Source organism: Neopelma chrysocephalum, unplaced genomic scaffold (genome assembly GCF_003984885.1).
Source record: "Neopelma chrysocephalum unplaced genomic scaffold, ASM398488v2 Primary Assembly neopelma1_26, whole genome shotgun sequence".
Classification (NCBI taxonomy): domain Eukaryota; kingdom Metazoa; phylum Chordata; class Aves; order Passeriformes; family Pipridae; genus Neopelma; species Neopelma chrysocephalum.
This window is the reverse complement of record NW_020897695.1, coordinates 20,414,371-20,435,420: the sequence shown is the minus strand read 5'-3', so window position 1 is coordinate 20,435,420 and position 21,050 is coordinate 20,414,371. Positions and strand designations below refer to the sequence as shown.

General features: G+C 38.5%; 1 protein-coding gene across 9 annotated transcripts in view; it reads left to right on the top strand.

Moving 5' to 3' along the window:
- The window catches only part of HECW1 (HECT, C2 and WW domain containing E3 ubiquitin protein ligase 1), a 265,996-nt gene that overhangs the window by 158,901 nt on the left and 86,045 nt on the right, over positions 1 to 21,050 (top strand). For 6 of the 9 annotated variants that reach the window (XR_003533038.1, XM_027675829.1, XM_027675826.1 and 3 more), the window contains 2 exons: positions 3,887 to 3,965; positions 13,598 to 13,767. Coding sequence is in view for 8 of the 9 variants with exons in the window: in XM_027675829.1 (XP_027531630.1) it covers positions 3,887 to 3,965; positions 13,598 to 13,767 (249 nt within the window). In the remaining variant the exon portion in view is untranslated. The remainder of the gene's footprint in view (positions 1 to 3,886; positions 3,966 to 13,597; positions 13,768 to 21,050) is intronic. The other 3 variants (XM_027675830.1, XM_027675827.1, XM_027675824.1) reach the window with 1 other exon arrangement.

Genomic DNA, 21,050 nt, shown 5'->3' with positions numbered 1-21,050 from the left:
AATTTTTAGTGATGCACTTGGAATTTTGTCACAGCAAGAGCTGATGGATTGTAATGCTCTGGGATTTCTCAAGGTTTTTTTTATTCTTTTTCTGTAACACATACCATGGCTAAAGAGGGAGTGAGTCTCAAGGGCTCCGTTTGCTAATGTGAAGTCTGCCTCCTTTCTCATTCAGGGTCACATAACTTCCTTCTAGCATTTGCAGGAACTACTCACAAGGAAAAGTGATACTAGGACAATACTATTATTTTTAGCTTTCACTCATCTCCTTCTATCTTCTTTCTTCTCTGTGCTGTAAAAATGAAAAGCACTACCAAACCTGGACCTTTTCCTGAGCTTAGCAAGTCCCAGGGGGCTTGGATCTGGCCTCAAATACCTTCCCATGTTTCACAGATAGCCATCACAGGCCGTGGCAGTCATCTTTTGCAATTCTTCAGAGGCTAGGAAACTCTGTAGCAGAAAAGAAGATGATTTTACAGTGTATGTTTATTGCAGGATATTTTGAAGTACTGATAGACCTCTAACTGTCTGAATATATATGCTCCCGTCAGTGGCAATGATGCTGGCTCCAGTTATATTCAAAGAAAGCAAAAGGAGGTTTGAATCCAGTTCAGGAAGCCTTTGGTTTTCTGAGAGAGATTCAGCTAGGCTTGAAGTTGCAGCTCATGTCCCATCTCTTCATGTCTAGATATAACAGAGCATGTAGTAAAATCATATTCATTCTGTTTTGTATCAGCAGGACTTGTAAAATAATTAGTCTGGGCCTCACAACTGAAAATATTAAACTAATTCAGACTGAGCTCTCACTTCAGGGGCATAAAAGAGCAGAAAAGTTATTGAGGGAAAATCATATTTGTTCCTTTTCATGTGAAGGACTTCAAGTCCATAGAATGTCAAGTGACAAGATGAATGTTGTCTTTCTGTCAACTAACTATATTTTAAGTGGCAGTTGAGAAGATAGAGGGGTTTTTACCTCCTGATGACTACATTCAAGGTTTACTTATAATGACAAAACTCCCAATGTAATTATATTGTAGCCACTAAAATCAGTCTGGATTTCTTTCATGATAAATGGCAAGCAGGAAAGTATGACCTGTGCATGTTCCCATCTCAGGCCTCAAGATACTATGAAACTCAGTTGGTGTTGTAGCTGGATAGCATTGGTGACCACTCACCCTCTTTTGCCCTGCCCTGCATCAAGTGCAGCCTTGTCCTTGCTACTGGGGACAATCTGGTATTGCATTAGAAAACAGTGAATCTGAACTGCAGCAATTAGGTCTTTTTACTTTCAGAAAAGGAGATCTAATGTTGGGAGATTTTTCTCCCTTCCTCCACTGGTGTTTCTTCTGACTTCTTGAATGCCAATAATTAAGGTATAATCGGTTTCATGGCCTTCCTATTATCCTTCCCTGAGTACATCTCTGTTTAATTCCTCCATTCTTGGAGAGAGGATGTCTACCTCCTCTTGAGCGTTCTCTGGCATTTTCCCTGCCGTGCCTGAGGGTCTGTATTGTGGGTGAGAAGTTGCAGTGCATGTGCAAGAAGAGTGGCAGACCAGTGCCTTCAGACTGCTGGAGGGTGAGGAACACAGATTTGTCATGGTAAAGCTACACAAGAGGCATTTGGCTCAGCTGTTTTTAATGGTGCACCCCAGGTCTCAACCCAAAGATAAGTGTGTCTCTCCTTCAGCCTTTCTGCCATGTTTTTCCTTTCTCATCTGCTGGACAGGAAGAAAAGTGGAAAAGCTTCAAAAAAGTGTGGGTGTTTCATATGGCTAAGGTTAAGTGCTAGACATTATCAAAATGACTGGCTTTTGGATGTAGTGTTGCATCTCAGACAACTACACTGGGGTCAGCTACTGAGTATATAACTCATTTATGCAGCAGGGCTGGCTTTTTGTCCCCATGATTGCACGGTGAGCACTTGACAGGATGCTGTGGGGTACACCTGTTTCACAGAAGGGATGGATCATCCAGAAACAAATAAATTTATGTTGGTTTTCTTTTACTTATGAGACCGGATGTCTTATTGCTTCCCTTGTATAATGCCAAGCTTCAGTAGTCAGGTTTGGCCACGTTGGGGATGCTTTGCCCATATCAGAATTCGCAACAATATTATAACTACCTTGATATAATTTCACTAATGCAGGTATGGCCCCCAAAGGGTCATTTAATAGCAACATGTTTTTAAGTTTTGAACAGGCTAGTGTTTGCAGGACGCGATCAGATCCACCCCAATTTGTTCAAAGTGTAGACTGCTAAACTATTCATACTGCCATGATGTACAACATACATGGCAGATCTAAAAAGAAACCCAGATTAATACTGAAGAACTGAAAAAAAGCACGTGTTTTGTAAATGTGCACATATCTAGGTTGGTTGGCCCAGTTACTGTCCTGAACAAAATCACGGAAGGACCATAATAGTAAGCATTAAAAGAGAGTGTGTTATAAATGTCAGCTAGCGACACAGGATGAAAAATACACAGTGATAAGGAAATGTCTGTTTCTTGGTGGGATCACAGTTTTGGCTGCTAAAGGTTACTGAGTTCTTGTCATAAATTCTAGCAATCACATATATTCTGATTTAAATGTGTCTCTATCCAGAAATCAGTAGTGGCTTCAATAAGTATATTGAAACCTACTTAGCTGAGAAGACAGAAAGTACAATTGCAACAAATTAGCTGTGGTCCAATAGGGATTTTTATACTGGAATTTAGTCATAGTCTCACTCTACTCAGTACCTTTTATCCCATTTAGATAGTCTGGAAGAAACAAAATGATTATGACAAAAAGTCAAGTCCAACAGAGACCATTATTTTATAATGAGGTCTAAATTCAACCTGTATGTTTTTGATCTAGGCCTCATTTGTGTCTTAACCTGACAGTTGTGTTGTTTAATCCCCGCTAGCTGGGCTGCAGTGCCCCCTTGCATTGCACTCTCTGGGGGCAGAGACCAGCTTGCTTTCTAAGTTAAGCTTGACTACACAATATTTAATATACCGAGCAATGAGTCACAGCTGAGTGGGACTTCAGTTACTGTTTCCTGGCAGAAATTGGAACTTTACTGCATAAATGCTGTTTTTCTTTTTTGGCTGACAGCTGAATGGCAAGAGTGGTGAGGAGCTGCTGCTTCCTGGGGGCAGAGCAGCATTTGGTTTGGCTCCAGAGTCAATGGGAGGCAGTACTAGTAGCACCACCTCCCTGCTGGACTTGGAGCCTGACACCTGATGGCATCTCCTCTGCCATGTTCAGGGGCTCAGCAGTGAAAACTGCTGATGGTGTGTTTCTGCTGATGGCCGAGACACTGGCTTAAAAGCATTCTTGCTTCCCAGTTCTGATCACAACCGGAAGGCAGCTTGGGTCCTAATTTGCATAACAGCAGCTCACCAATAAACTTGCTGAACCAGAGACTGACATTAAAACCTAAACTGTGGAGTACAAATGGTCATCTATGGATTTTTAATTTCTTTTCTTTTGCCAGATCACCCTCAATACTTATTGTTATCATAATTCACAGCTGGTTGTTGTGCAGGGTATTAGTAATCTCTCAGAAGTCTTTCTCGCATATATGCAATTAGCTTTCTGGAACAAGATTTTCTACACAAGTAATAAGATGTTATAAAGATGGAAGTTGTTTTAAGAGATGATAGCTACATCCCCATCCTTATGTCCTGATTAATAAGTAGTTCCTTTTTGGGTGATGAACTGCTATGTTCAAATTACAGTAGTATTTTTTCATCATAAACATAACCATTGTTTTGATCCCTGGTCCTTAATTGATTCTTAGTTGTAAAACTAAGATTCTGCAAAAAGACAGTTAGTAGGCAATTTCTATGTTCGAGAGTTGTTGGAGACTACTCTTTCTCAACATTATTTGTCTTCCAGCAGATTTTTAAAAGCATCACCAATGAAGACTCAATCCAGGGACAAGGAAGTCGGAGACTGATAAGTTTTTCATTGTCAGGTAAGTCACTGCTGATGGGAAAGTTTTAAGCACAAAGAGTTGGGGACTGGAGTTTCTAGAACCTTTCATGTGCATGTCTCTAAAACCTTTCATGTGTGGTAGTTATATGTATGTATATATTTATGTATGGTTTTTTGCCTGTTGCTCTAGAAGTGATGCTGAGGCAGAGAATTAATCTGTGGTTACCGCCACACTCTCTTCCTTCAATGAGAGTTATATGCTGAAGTGTCTTGTTCAAGTAGAGTTTTGGGGCTAGATTAGGTTTTCTGTTCACAATTAAATATGTAGGTCAGGGAAAGCAAGATCAAAGGCATGTGCTTTACTTAGAGAGCACAGTGTGATTTGTGGTCGTATTTTGTTTCTTGGAGAGCACGTTCCACAGTCATAGTCTGGACCTGAAGCAGATCTATGTGCACAAGCTCAACAGTGACTCTCTGACTTCTTGAGCCAGAACACTTCTCGCACTCCTCTGCACTTCGTGAAGAATGCTCAGCCTCATTACTTGGCATGTCACAGCAGGTTTTAAAGGCTTAATATGGTTCCATGAAACAGCTATGAACTATTTGATCTGGCTTTGGTAAAATCAGTCTGCAAATCACATCTGTAGACAAAAATCAGTTTGTCAAAAGGGAGTAGTTGTGAGCAAGGTTCTCATTTTGGAGTTTTATGCTTGCTACTTGGTTTCTGTATTTTTTTAGCTCCTGGAAGATAAAGATGCTTACCTTGACTTGAAAGTTCTTTGAGGAAATAGTACAGAGTAAAAGGAGTTACCCCAGATCAAAAATTTTACCGGCATAGACCTTTCTGTATAAAGTCCTACACTTAGACAAGTATCTCATTATATGATTAGTTTTGGCCACATGATTTATTTCAAGCTTCCCTCTACTAAGCACACAAGTCAGTGCTCTCCCAAATTAGGTATACAGTGTGGTTCTTGAGAGGCTGTATATGATACATGGCAAGTTAGACTGGTATTAGGTGGGACTGTTTTAACACATCACTTATTTTTGTGAGTTGGACACTGGGCATCCACCCATCAGTTGATAAAACCATGGGCTTAGCTCAAGAGAAATAAAGAAGTAGAGTTAATATTTTTTAATGTTCTTTAATAATCTTATACAGAAAATGTGGCCCAGGACTAGTTACAGTTTTTCATTCTCTCAGATTCTTTGGCCTAGTAGACCTAGTAGGTGTTAAGAGTAGTAATTCGTGAGACTGATAAATAATGTGGTCTCAGTTGGCCCTTTTATAAACTAGAGTATCTAATTTACAGCTTGATTCAAAGTATATAAAGACCATACCTTGTAATACATTTGGGATATCTTATTCTCATGGTTTACAAGCAATTAATCTACATTTATATCACATCCATATTAACAGCATCCTCACAGCCAGGTATTTGAAAGCTTTGATAAAGTTATTGGGCAATTATTTTATCAAAAATCTGTGGTATCAAAATAGTTCCATTTCAGTCTTTTTGAAATTAACAGATTAACATATCACAAGGATTTATTTATTACTCTCACTTAGTCAATACCACAACAACAAAATGTTGTCTTTCTCAAACCAAAATTGTTGCTATTCCTATATCTATTATGCTAACTAATAGAATAGAAATCAATCCAGACCTTCCAGAGGCATCAGCAGGAACTAGGATTCCTTTCCATTTGCACTACTATCTCAGCAATAACTTCTCTGTTGTCATGAGTCCTTTTGGCTTACATAGACTTTTCCTTTTCAATATCTATATTTTGGTATATTGTCATCTTCAGTATCATTACTTAAAAGTTATATTTCCAAATTATGGTTGATTTAGTGGCAATTAAAAAGAAAAAAGTGTCAAACCATTAGTGTGACTGGGGACCATTGCATTAAGTGCTGCACCAACACAGAGCCATCATGCCCTAAGCAGTCTGTCATCTAAAGAATGCAAGAACTATGTCTTCTACTATATCACTTTTTAAAGAAAAAATTATTAGAATGGGAGAGAAAAATGTCGAAGTAGGCCAAATTCCATGAAATGCTGAACAACATCATTGCATTTCAGCTGACTTGTATTGCTTACTGTACTGCTGAGGCTCCAGTCAGACCCTACATGGAAATGAACTGTGCAGAAACAGGTTATTTTCTAAAAACTTGGTGACAAAGTGCTTTCTTCTTTCTGAAAGTGCTTCTTTACAGAGTATTTGGTTGGACAAAATCCAACTGGTTTCATGGGAGATTTTACTTGAGAAAAGATTTCTGGATTGAATGTCAAACAATGAAACAGATGTAAAACAATCCTTTAAGGCACAAGAAGATGACTAGCTTCTTGAGAATGGAAATAGCAGAGAGTTCACATTGTGTCACTAGGAAGGATTTTTCCTTCATGTTTTCTGTGTTGGAGACTGGAAGTTGGTCCTGTGAAGGGTTAGTTCAGATCAATATGTTCACTAGCAACACTGATCTCAAAGAAGGTAATTTCCTGTGATTGAGCCTCTTAATAGTTTTTATGATGACAGTATTATTGTAGCTTTCATTATTTAAAATACCAAGAGAAATATTTTAAGCCTAATTTAACTAGATTGAAAAAAGTCTTTAAGGAAAGCTATCCAGTTCACTTTGCATTTATTTTCTGACATGCCTTTTCTGCTGTTACCAGTGAGTGTCACACTTCTGATTAGGTGCCTGAAACTGTCAGAGCTCTCTTGCATGAAGTATGGAAAGAAGAAATGTGCTAAGCTTCCTGAGAGGTACCAGCTACTTCACTGAAGGTTCATGGTTCAGCAGTATAACAAATTTGCTGAAAGCCCTTAAAAGCGGTCTTGTTGGCTGGTATATTTAGAAAGTGTATCATGAGGTTTGCATGATATGCCTCCTAGCTCTATGTTGCATCAAATAAGTTTTTCAGGCTGTAATATTTCACATATCTCATGTGTTTCCACACTTTATTTATAAGTGTTCTTGTAGAACAAATGACCAGAAGATTTGAATATTCCACAAACATTCAGGTGTTTGTCCTCTTCACACCACTCTGAGAATGTTGTTAGTTATTTTTGTGTGTCTTTCAGACCGCGTATTCAGGTAGTATCAGTTGTCAGTTTAAAGAAGTCAGAGTATAAATCAGAATTGAAAATAGTATAAGGTCCAGTAAGGGTCATTATGAAAGTAGTTGTTACCATGAAATGCTTGTTCAGAATGCAGATATATAATGCACTTTATCTTTTTGAAATCCTAGTGACTGATTTTATAACAGGAGTTCTAGCCACTAAATTTTGTTTAATATTGTTATAAACCTACTGCCTCTTCTGCCCTCCCCAACTCAAGCCAACTTGCCCAGATGTATTCTTTATAAACCTGAGGTACTAACCCTTTGACTTTTTCTTACCTGTTGGATCTTGTGTGAAGGTGAGGTGACTTTCTACCAATTCCAGTACACCTGTGCCTGCAAAGCAGTGCAGTGCTCCAGGCTAAGTTTGAAAGGCCTCAAAAGGCTTTGAATTCAACTACTCCATTATCCTACTTAACACAGGCCACCTTGCTCCATGGTGTGGAGCTTTGTGTGAGTTTGGCTCAGACATATCTTACAGACAGGCTGTAGTCTGGATCTGAGGATACCGGGAGATGGTACTTTGTTCCAGTGGTTAACCGCTTGCAGTGATAAAAACTCCCACTTGCTGTGATAAGCTGTTCACTTTAGCTGTTCAGACTTTTTCTGTTTTCCTTCTCGATGAAGACAATTTAAAAGGTAGCCTGTCCTTCAGCTATTTTTGAATAATTAATTTCTCTCCTCCTTTTCATTTATTAATAGACCTATTTTCTTCCTAATACCTCTGCTGCCCTTTCCTTGCACAAATGAGAGTCCTTCCATTTTTGTTTGTAGCATTTACAGCTAGAAGAAAATATTTTCTCCTTTTTTGCACTGTCTTTAATATTTTGCCTGGCGGCCTTGTGACAGAAATGTTTTGGTTTATCTGATCCACTTAGTCGTCTTTTTTTAAATCTCAGACCATTAAACACCTCCTTGTGCAACTACACCTGCCTTTTTTTTTCTTACAATCTGTTTTAAAAGGAAAGTGGAATCTGTCTATAGATCTGTAGATTTCTGAGAGCAGGAAGAAGCACTTTAATTATCTGATTTAACCTCTTGCATATCACCAGTTGCAGAATCTCATTCAGTAGCTGATCAAGTCAGTCATCTATTGTAGTTTATGTAGTATATTTCTCAATTCCTCTGCATTAGTTTGCAGTGTTGGATTTTAAGACTTCCTATCATTGCACATTACTGTTTGTTTTCTAAAGTTCCTTAATATTTGCTTCTTGAAATCTGATACCAAATGCAATACTTCTGTGAATCCATGCTCACTTTTCTTATGATAAATTTTAATATCATATACTGCTGCATGAGTCAAATTGGCATTTCAATAAATGCAATATTGATATGTTCTTACAACTGAAAGGTTGTTACACTGATAGTACCTAAAATAGTTTCTCTTGCTTTAAAAACACATGGCTGAGAGGCAGTATCTATGTGCCTCCTGTTGAATCTTGAGCAAGTAGAGTTTTGTTGTTCCTTCTTTTGAAGCCACGACTATGTCTTGGGTAGCTCAGACCAGTAGATGAACTGCTACCCTCTAATACTGAGTCCAAGCTCTGCAAAAGAAGCACTCTACAAAAGAAACACTGATGTATCAGCACCCTGGCAGTTACCTTCTCTCATTGGTAGTCAATCCAGATACCTGTTCAAGTACATTTTTTCAGTGTCAGAACCCAAGCTGACAGCTCTTTGGGAATTTACAAAGGAAATCTGAAGGGAAATGTTGAAGCTGTCCACCGACATCCTAATTAGCAACTCTCTGGTGGTCTAGTGGTTAGGATGCGGCGCTCTCACTGTCGCGGCCCGGGTTCGATTCCCAGTCAGGGTTACTCCCCCGGGCAGATGGAGCTCGTCAGCCCTGTAAGGCCATCCATCTATGAGAAGGTCACTCTAAACAAACCTATGTCCTGAGGACCTCACTGCCATTGTCCAAGCTTGCTTGGCCCCAGCAGATGAACCTTAGGATTAAAGGGTGGACTCAGATCAATGCATGCTGTGTCTCACCTAAAAAATCCATTGGGTAGGCTTGAAAGATAAAAGTCCTTTCTCAAAATCTTCGTTCGCGAAGACTGGCCATACAATGTGGTGATAGATTATGAAGATGGTTTACTGTGCTTTGATACATGAACTATCAGGATCTCAGTAAGATGACAATATTTTTTGCTTTCTGCCATTAATGAGCAGATCATGGAGAGAATAAATTCCATTTTGGTGTTCATCAAGCTAGATCATAATCTAAATTGAATGTGGTCATTCCAGTGACACTTTCCAGTGTCCTGTTAATTCCATTAGTGCTGTTTAGATATGTTCTGGGCAAGTTTGGCCTAACTGAAGATGTCTTCATTTGCTCAAAGGGTCGGGTGACTCATGAGGAATACATCTTATTTCCTGGTCCTGAGATTGTGAGGCTAGTATGCTAAATAAGAAAAATGTGAATTTGGTGAGTTGACCATAGAATTTGTAGGGCTAAATAACCTCTGCCGCAAGTGTCAGCATAGAGATAACTGCAAGACATCAGTTCTCATCAGTTGGATGGTGCTTGGAATCACAAAGGACATTCAGTACTTGGCATTTGTTGGAAGGAATTTGCCAACTGTTTTATAATATCAATATCAGTTTCTCAAAACTAATAGCTTTGCTACTTACTAGTCTTTGATCCTTCTGCTGGTTTGTAGACTCTGGCTTTTTTACTTCAATGAAGTAAAATATGCACCATCAAGAGACTAGAGGGACTTGGTCTTCTTGAGACACACTTATAAACCGCGCAGAATAGCCTTGTGTATTATTTCTAGGAAAGTTCTTCCACAGCTATTGGCAAAGTCTTCTCATCCCTTGGGGAGAACAGCTTCCAGCTTCCTTAACTTACTTTTGACATACTGATGACCAGACTAAATGCAATCAATTTAGCAAACAGACTGCTCTAGAGTCTGGTTCTCTCTCTGGTTCTCCATCCTTTTCTGTTATGCCCCTATGTGGAGTTTGGGTCCGAACAAGTACCTCACTATGTCTGCAGGTATGTGTGTGTATATATATATACATATATACAATTGTTACAGTAGTTTTACTGATCATTACTGTCAGGGAATCTCTGTGCTGAGCATGACAAAATGTGACTCACAAGCCTAAATCATACTTCCTCTCTGACCTTTTGAAAGCTTAATCACTTGTGTTGAGGCAAAATCAAACATGGTAAAACACAGATGTGCTCTAGCTGTGTTTGTTGGAATTGACATCCCCATCTGGTTCCAGTAAATACATACTAGTTTCCAGTTCACCACAAAAATAGACTGTCCATCACTATCCAGTCACCGAAGTTTGTGATGCTGCAGGGCAAATAGATTTGCCAAATGATCCTTTACAGGGCAAACAGGAAAGTCTGTGGCCCACCTTAGGAACAGAGGCTACATGCATGCAAGTGACCTAGCATAAAGCTTCCTTAGGTCTCATCCAGACACCTGAACATCAGCATATATGGAAGGAAAGCTCTGAAGTTGGAAAAAATTCATAATTCACTTGGAGAAAGCTGTAGGCAGCAGTTAGTATAAACCACTTTTCTACAATGAAGTGAGCCTAGCTGTACTGGGTGTACATATTTGCAATTACTGCCAGTCTGTAGCAGTGAAAGAGTCTGTGATTGTTCTGTCTACCTGGATTCCTTCCTTCTGTCATCTTTCATGAGAGATGGCCTGACATTATTACACTGTTAGATGTATATAACCTCTTTCACATGTGATTTATGACTAAACAGGAAACTGACATATGGTATATTGATTAATTTTTTTTTTAAGCGACTGGATGAAAATACGCCTTTGCTACACATAGATGAGTTATCTTGGTAACATTTCCTCATATGCCTCCAAGAAATACACTGTAGAACTAAAGTGTACAGCAGGGCATATCTCTCTGGAATTCATTGGTTTCACCAAAGAATTAAATTCAGTTAACCTCAGACCATCACTCAAATATTTAGTATCTTCAGAACCTTTTTTCTGAACATGATAAAGAGAAATATTTGCATTTGGGAAAGCAGAATAGCTGGGATTCTTCTGTTGGGACATTATACAGCAGTGGTAAGAGAGTATCTGAGCCTTTGGTTATGAGTTCCAGCAGATAGTTACAGCACCTAAAGATAGGTTTTGCTTCAAATTAAATGGAATTCTGGTTAACTGCAGATATCCATGTAACTTTATTCAGAGCTATTGCATTTTTGATGCTCCATTTTTCATAGTGATGAGAATTTGTGGTGAGATATAAGTGGGATATTTGTCCTTGAGAAAACTATTTCTGCTACCCTATACATACTTTGGACATTAAAAATTGAAGTTTCTAACAGACTTTTTTACAAATTTTGTTCTGTTATGCAATCTAAGCAAGGAAATGACACAAATAAAATTGCCTGCTCTGTGCTTAGCTAAATTATATTTTCTTCCTCATCCGAATACAAAAATGAGACCAGGAGTACCTTCATTTTCATGACTGCGCTTAATTACTATAGCTGGAAAGAGGCTGGTAGGTCACAATAATATGTATTTTCTTTATGATACAAAATATATAAAAATACATAATTGAGTGCTAGGTATTTTCTAATCTATCAATAGACCATTTCTTTACTCAGTGGTATGGTCTCTATTTGAAGGAAAGAAAATCAGAAACACATACAGCAATAAATATTTCAGTTTCAGAATCTTTTGAGGAAACATCAGAGAGAAAGAAAATAAGATCCCAGAGGTCTTTCTCTCCTCTCATATGTTAGCAGCCTGGTGCTAATACACTGCTAGGCCTTGTCATTCATAGTGCTTTTGCAATCTTGGTTTCTATTTCTTGAATGCATTTCTAACAGTACAAACTTCCAAAGCCAAAGAGTTTACCATATAGGATTTCAGGAGGGCTGTTAGATGAGGTACATGCTGGTTACACAGAGACTGTGCACTCGGAAGAAAAAAAGGAAAAGAAAATTGATGTTTATCAGTTTGAAGCAGATAATTTTCTTTGTGCGATAGCATTGCTAGGACCATGGCAGCACATACTGTCAATAAAGTACTTTCAAATAAGCTCTTAGTAGTGATATCCTTTATTTTTTTGTTGTTGTTGTTAACTGTTAGAGAATGCCTCAAGAATGAGATTCTTAAAATACAATCTGTTTCAGGACCATCTGTCCAACAGCTTTTGAATATCTGCAACATGAGTTGTGTGCTGGAATAGATGATGAAAACCAATGGAAAGAAAAGCAGTTCTTTTGGACTTGCACATTTAATTGTGTTGGCCATTACCATATGTTAAGGAAGCAAAATACAACTGGATGAACCATATCCCTGTGTTTGATGTAGCCATTTTCTGGAAAAAATACTGGTGATGTGCAATGTGTATGATTTTCGGATTCATCCAAAATATCTGCCTGGAGGGTTTTAAATGGTCTCCCACAACCTGCCAGAATAATTGGATTTTTAATCAGAAGAGAATTAAAAGACTGTGCAAATTAATGTTTTCAAAATCTGCCTAAAAGAAAAAAATATGTGTTTAAATTGGATGTTTAGGTATGCATCTAAGTAGTTTTGGAAACTATCTTGTGTAATACTTTTTTATCTCTTCAATACAGCAAGAGAAAATAGTCAGAATGCAGTACAGTGCTTATAGCACTATGTGAAATAAAGCTTTAAACAGAAGAGAATCTCCGTGCACAGAGTGGTGGAAAACAAATTAGTTACTGAACTCACTAGTAGGAATAAGTGCTCATATACTCCAAAGAAAGCTTAAAAATGCATCTAGAAAAAGAGAAGGCCGGAGGGTTTAGTTTGTGTCTGTTGAGCCAAAATTAATGATATACCAGCAGATTGGTTTGCATTTCATTGGCTTCACAGCGACAAACTATAATGGGCTTTGTGTCTTTCTTCAGAATATTATGAGTAAATTTTCAAATAAGTGCCTGGAGACTTTTTGTCTGCGTGACACATATTATGCTCCCTGGGAGATCTGCAGCTATGAAGCACTGCTTAAAATTTGGTCATTAGAGACAAGAGCCTTTCTAAGTTACTACAGGTCAAGTTTAACCCATGCAGGGAAGAAAATACTTTAAAGTGGAAAGACTGTAAATTGACTTTTCATGTAGAAAAAAGTGGTGTAAAAACTAAGATTTGTAGAAAGGTAAAATTGATACCTAGGAGAAGTGACATACATTGGGTACCAAATGCCATGACTGTGATTAAATGACTGGATCTCTTTTTTAGAGTACTCCTTCCACTAGAGCCAGGCTGAGCAAGTGCTTGGCTTATTAGAAGAATTAGCAGATCACTTAAAGTTGTGTAAATATTGATTTTGAAGCCAAATCAGTCTGCACAATGAGGTTGCAAATTTGCAGTTTCATTATGTAATAATTTGTAAATCCTAAACCACAATATCATTATGGTTTGGTGTTACATTGCCTCACAATAAACACTGAGTTTTTTCACATTAATGCCATATTATTTGGGTTCCTTCCCAGGTCACCATATACTGTTCCTACCATCCCAAAGAGAGACCTGGAATGTGAAAAATAATCAGGTTATTTACCTTCTTTCAGATTTCCAGGCCTTTGGTCTGAAGAAAGGAATGTTCTTTAATCCAGATCCCTATCTGAAGATTTCCATCCAGCCTGGAAAACATAGCATCTTCCCAGCACTTCCTCATCATGGGCAGGAGAAAAGATCTAAGATCATGTGTAATACCGTCAACCCGATCTGGCAAGGAGAGGTAAGCAGTTTGAGCATTGAGCTGAGACTTTTCTTAAAACATAGGCATTGCTCTAGCACTATCCCTCTTTCTTTTCTTCTTTTTTTTTAATTCCTTTCTTGGTTAAATAGTTGTTGACCTAGCTGTGCTTGATGTATTTCATGACTTCTTGTCTTCGTACAAAAGGTTTAATTAGCTACAAAGATGAATGATACATTAAAACTTTCAGTATGGGTTGTACTTCATGGATGTAATTTATGAAGTTGTTAATTATTGAAGGCAGACATGAAACAGAATTGAAAAATAAATTTGCATAGTGTGAAGGGCTACTAAGTTCTCGTAGTGTTCGTACACAGAGAGGAGACATTATATAAAGCAGAACAAGTATAGCATGCAAATAAAGAGAAGCTGTGTGATTGAAAAACATCAGTAGCAATATAAATTAAAGACAACTTTGGCACATTTGCCCATCACCTTGAAGAAAGTCTCTAGTCTGCTTCTTGTTGTTGGAAGGACTTGTAGGTAATAATGAGATCTGAGAGTTCAATCGCTGCCTGCTGTTTTTAAATTACATGCGAAATGGCGACAGGCAGCAAAGAATAAGGAATCTCTTTGGAATTAAAGGAACCTGACGTAACGGGTGTGATATACCGATATGCTCTGCCAGACTAATATCTCCACTGCAGGAAAGAGTAAAAGTAAATAAATAGACTACATAGATTTATTCAAATTAAAATGCAAATTGGAAAGTAGTTCAGGGATAATCAGGTCAAACTGTATGGACTTGGAACTGTGAGTGGGGGAAAAAGGCAGCAGAAACGTTACTGAATGCTCCTACCTAGATACGCGTCAGGTTATGCAACAGGTGGGGGAGGTTATATGACAGGGGGGACAACCTTGAAACTAGTAAGAGAAAAATGCCTTCTGACATGACTTAATTGAAGACACTGTCGTGAGGCATCCACCAAGCCATAACTTCTCTGTGGAGCCAAGCATCAGGTGTATCTGGTTGAGAGGTCCCAGGTCCAAGCTGAGGAGCTGGAACTGACATGGAGGATCAGGCAGTTGGCAGAGATCTTTCAGTGAAGTGCATAAGACACAGACCTAGAGGCGGACAGGTATGAAGGGGAAACTTGCTATGTGAGTGTATGTCATGCTTAGTATATAAGAACATGACCCTGATAAAATGTCACTGGTGTCTTCTCCTCAGACCGTGCCAAATGGCTGAGTCTGTGGGCTGTCATTTCTTTTCCAAGTGGAATTTGGAGAAATTTTGGAGAAAAGGAGAAACAATGAAATAACCTAATTATGGTCATCAGAAAGCAAAAGAGCACAGCTGGCTTCCAGCTTCACTGTTCAGCCCCCTGGTTCTCTTGATCACGTGCAAGCACACTGCTTCTCCCTTTCTGCTGTTAGCCTGTTAGTGGCAAAGGAGTGTAAAAGAGCCAAGCCGTCATTCAGCATGTTCTCCTGCTGCCTTCTCTTCAGCTGATATTGAGATGTTCAACTGTGTGCATTTGTGTTGCAGTCTGTGCACATCAGCCCATCTGAACTCTTTGCTTTGTTATTGAAAACCCACACTGGTTTCCACTGCACAGAAGACTATAGTCTTGATTTTCTGCAACTTTGTCCCTTCATGGGACATGGGGATAAGGAAGACTGAAAACTGTTACTGAAACAAGGTGGCAGCCATTCTTCTGTCCACCCTTTTTACTGATAGATGTGAATATATGAAGTGAAAAAATATTGAGGGCTCGTAGCCATTTCATTAAAAGTATCAGTCACTAGTTGTTTTCACAAAAACATATTTTAGGCAATATATTATTTCAGAAGGGTCATTCTTTCCTTAGGTACTGTCACTGTGTGAATAGAAGGCAGATGGGGTTTTTTGGTTGTTTTTTTCTCTTGAATGACCTATCTGATTCGTTTTGGATGCTGAACTTGAAAAAATCTGGAATAGGGAAATAAAATTATGGAAATAGCTGCAGAATAGGATCTTTATATATATTCTTGATTACCCTTGAGCAAATTCAGAAGTGAAATAGTCAACTCAGTATTGTAGGGATTCAGGAGCAAAAGTCCTACAGACTAAAAGATGACTAATTTACTTGTATTAATTCATTCTGGTATTCCTCCTCATATACTTCCCAGGTTGTTCTATTTGCATAGTAACCACCTGCATTATAGGAACACTCTGGGAGCACCATTATACCTCAGGCAAATTTTCGTCTGTCTCATGTAATATTGATGATCATTTCACAGGCAGTTCAAATGTTGTTCAGCACAAGTTATCCTGACAAAGGTATTCTTCCATTGCTCTGATTTGCAGTACTTTGTGCAAGAGGACAGAAGGGAATTGAAATTTCTTATTAGATGAGGAATAGCTTGTGACAATTTGACATTTGCAGGAGGGCTCTCTGTAGAGGTGAAAGAGCCCTCATGCTGAGAATTGTTCACTGAGACAGGTTAAAGCCCAGATGGTATCTTCTGATGATAGAGAGGCATCATTTTGTGATGTTTCAATATGTTTTCACATGCTCTTCAGAAACATCTGTACTGTTAAATAAGTGAGTGCCTGGAAACCACATGACACTGGACAGCTTGACTTTAAACCCCTAGATTAAGCAGACATTGTACTGGCAGTCCAGACTGTTGCAAGAGCATAGAGGGTGAGTTGTCCTATCATGCTGATTGGAGGTAAAATGCAAAGCAACTATCAGAAGGAAGTCCCACTTCCCAAATATTCTACACAGCTAGTAGAGTTGAGAAGGGTGAATGTTGATCGTAGCTCTTCTAATATTGATATTAGAAAAATAAGGACACTATTCCCATACTGTTTCACACTGAGACAATGTGTCTGTTGTCACATTGTTCAGAAAAAGTCCTTTAAGAAGATTTAATTTGTCAGAAAGCAGTAAGGTGATAGACAGTTCAGACAAGCAATACAAATAATTTTGGATCATAAGAAACAAAACAAAGTGGTTTCAAAAGTAGTTCACATACTTCCAACTGGATAGGAAATTCTCTCTATGGTTTTTAAGATAAAGTACTTCAGGCTTCTGTGACTTTCCCTTAGACATATTTAGGTATTTCTTTCTTAGCAATGGCAGCTTGAGCAGACTATTTCCTCAGTTTTCGTTTCATATATTGGTAAGTGGACAGAGAGCCTCAAGGACTGGCCAGTGAGATGACTAAAAATTGGCTGATGCAACCATTCAGCATATATAAAGTAGTAGGAAGTGCTAAGTGATGCATTGAATTTCAACTCCATTAAACTAGCTCTGGAAGAGTGGATTGCCTTAAAGTGGGAGCCCAGTACTAGGTTAAAAACAATCTAAACTCCCTGCAGCTTCACTCTTTGTTTCTTTGCCTCAACCTTTACAAGCACTGTTATGTTACAGCTGAGACAAAATAGTGTTTGAGTTGGCTGCCTTATCACTCTGAAGATAGCCACATTTCATTGGTGAATGAATTGATGCATATGAGCAGAAGTGTTCAGTACTCTGTTGCAAGAGCACTTAGCAAATAGGTAACGTGTCAGATCTCATACACAGATTTACGGTATTTTCATCTGTGTAACTCATGCTCTCTGCAACCCAGATAACTCACAACCTTTCAAAAATATTGCACTTGAATAATTCCTCACATAACCTGTCTCTTGAGATTACAAATGCAAAATCAGAAGAAGGAAATACTCAGGGGCTTGAACGCCAGTGGGAGGTAGTTTGGGGAGAGGGCTTCTGCAGTGCAGGCCATCATCGGTGATAGAAGCATTGGGTTTGGATGCTGCCTGCAGGAATGCCAAAGTGACATGGAAGCAACTGACTGTCGAGTACTGGTCTGTAATTGCTTTTCTTACAATGCACAGTTATAACTCAGACACTGATTCTGTGATCCTGAATGCGGGACTGGTGCATAGTAGACCACCTAGCAGTTCTGGGATTGAAAGACACTTTGTCAAAGTAGCCAGATCATGCAATAAGGGGTTTATGTTAGCTCTCTCCTTCTCTGGAGGCTTTATGTCTGCTGATATGATGGGTGCTACCTGATGTAGAATCCTAGAGTCATACAAGCAGGGGACACTTGAGCAAAACTGAATCTTTCCAAAGCAGAGTTAAGCCATTAAAGATGTTTTAATATATTTGAATCAATAGTATGAATTTAAACTAAAGCAGGTTATATTTGATCTGATTTTGCTCTAATATTTAGAGCACTAGATGCTAACAGTGCTACCATGGCCTCACAGAATCCTTCAGTCATTTCACTAGAAGACCACAATAAAAGCAACAGAAACATCGCATTGATTGAACTACTTATTAATTATCTTGCATAACCTTTCCTCCTGTTTCTACTGGCAAATACAAAAGAATATGCTGCAGAAACTTGGAGACCTTTACCCCTAAGCATAAAAGCAGTATATAGGTGAAGTGAAATCCAGATCTGGAATTTAATAAGAGTTTTGCCAAAGGCGTCATCGGGACTGAGTAAAGCCTTGTGGGTGGTACCTTCACTGTATAACATTTTTGCACACATGTCCAGGTAAAGTGTAACACATAGTTTGGCTACACAGAAAAACTGTAGTTTTACCGCCGCATTTTTTTATTTTCTGTTGATGAATGAAGTGCGAAAGCCCAAGACAACTTCACTTTCTTCAGGAATGGGTTATGGTGTGGAAAATTGTCTAGATTTTTTTCAAGATGTTATCCTTCTAGAAGTGCATTTAATTGCAACTTCTGTATCTAGAAGACCATTAGTCTTGCTAGTGTTTATATTAGTGCTTATGAGAGTCCTCAAATATTTTCAGTCTCTACTGTGCTTATAAATTTAGAGGCAATGTGTGAAAGAGAAAGAAAAACCCTGACTCTTTAAGCAGTGTTTTCACTTGATTTATCTAGAAGTTTATTTAAATTTCTAAAGTCTTAGGGCTGAAATTTGCCATTAATAAAGTAAGAGACATCCTTTAAGACTATCCAAACCATCAGAGGAAATTCATGATGAGCCTATTAACTAGCAACTCTGAATGTTGTGGAATACATGAAATAGATGGGAAGGACTTTTTTTGTTCCTTGTTTCTAATAGAGAGAAGTAGTGAATCTGAAGAAGAAATCCAGAAAGCCAGTTTGCTGAAGGCCCTGCCCAACCTTGAAGGAGTTCAGTAGAAAGGATTGAATCAGACTTTAAAACATCATCATATATTTATGTGTGCTCCTTTCACTGTAGGGAAAAATACCCCAACAGTAATTCCATGCCAGAATATTGGATCTGGCACCCTGCAGTCCCTGCTGTGTTACAGAAGTCTCTCGTAGTAGTAGGCATAGGCATGTCCCTGCCCTTGACAGCAATGGAGCCCTGTGCTTGACACTACTGACTCTGCGTTATTTTGTCTTGTCATTGAGGTGCACTGTAGTAAATTTAAGAAACTGTGATTTTCCATGAGCTTATCCAGATGTTTGTATAAGTAGTGTTGTATGGGATAGTAGTGATATGTAGAGAAGGTTTTTTGAATGGAGAACAGATGGAGAGTGGTGTGTGCATTAAGAGTATAATTGTTTCACTGAAGTATTTGAAAAAAAAAAACCACTAATGAAATATTCAGCTGAAAGAATAAATCTATCCTCATCTATCAAAGGTAATTTACAGCCTTTTAAGATCATCCCCATGCATGATGGATATCGCAAATAAAATTTATTTTTAATGCTATTGCTTATTCAACTCAAAATCAAGAGCCTAATTCTTCCTGTCACCAATGTATTAATTTATCTACCTTTATTACACTGACTTTATTGGTAGACTAACTGTCTACCAGTTGTTATACTGACTGTTTTTAAAGAACTTGATTTGTGCTTAACTTGTATAATTGGTGCTAAGGGACGTACTCCTTGATAGTGTTATTGAGTCACTGTCATCCATCTGTATTCAGGGATGCAAACAACTTTGATAAAAATAAAACATGGAAATGAATCATCATCAGTAGTTGGCTTTCTATGAAAACTATTCTCAAGCCCTGGAAATGGTTCTGTTATCTTATAAATAGATGTATTCTCCCAGGTCAGCATTAGCATGGGCCTTCATTCTTCACCACATATGTCATGCATTAAGCCCCAACAAGATCTATTCACATTAATAAAATTAATCATCTGTGTCTGTAAAACCATTGTTGGGTCTGTAAGCAAACAGGCACTGCAAAGTAGGTTACTGTCTGAAACTCCTTCAGTGGTGTTTGCTACAGTTTTCAGGTCTTGCTTGAAGATGCCAGCAGTAATGTAAAATCAGATTTACATTTAGATCATTGAGACTATGAATGTATCAGCTGATTCTAGGTAAATTTGATTCTGATCTGTGTCTCTGTGAGAGTGAATCAGCAGGAATGTAAAATCTGTGTAAATGAGAGGAGAATCCTAACGACTTAATATTGACCAGAGACAAAACTGATGATACACTTCTTAGTCCAAGAGGACTTAATATGTTGCTGCGGATTTCTTCATCATGGCACTTTTGTTCTTTCCTCTCCCTCTATCCGCCATATTTCTATGGAAATAATTAGTTACAGCTTTTTAGTGCCTGAGAAAATACCATCTAAAGCTTTTCCTTTGGCTGGGGCATTTTAAGACTGTACATGGTACAGATCCTCTAGTGTCTAATAAGATAAACTATAATGCTGCAGCTTTTCTCTTAGCAAGGAATTAAAAGATCTCTCTCCTATCCTACTCCCTCTTTGCATTAGATATGTAGGAACAAAGAAATTGTTGAATCTCTTCCCACTGTAACAAGTGAGACAGGCACTGACAAATGGCTAAAGTGGGAAGAGAGATGCAATGACTTTGCATCTAGAGCAAGTCTGTGTCCTTCTAGTCATCATCATTCCAGAAGGATGTAGTAACACCCTAAAAAGAAAATAATTGGGAAAATAATACACATACTAACTTGTTCTATAGATCATGGTTCTTAGCAATTCAATGGGTCCATCTCCAACAGTATTTTTGTTCCATTCAAGAGAACCGTTTCAAAGCAAATCTCCTGATCTCCCTGCTGAAGACGCCACTGGACAGTCTTAAAGTGCATGAACTTAATTAATCTCATCAGAAAAGAAGCCAACAGATGTTCTTCAGGAGTGCATCTAGCACTTTTCAGGCAATAATGGGAGTTCAATCCAGGGCACCAGCCTGGAGTCAGTTCATGTTAAAACCCCTGCAACATATCTGGATGTGGTAATCAGGTGCACAGCACCAGCTGCTTTGCTCTCCAGATCTACTCCCATTGCACCATAAGTCTTCCTAATGCAGACACAGTCAGTGTATTCCAGA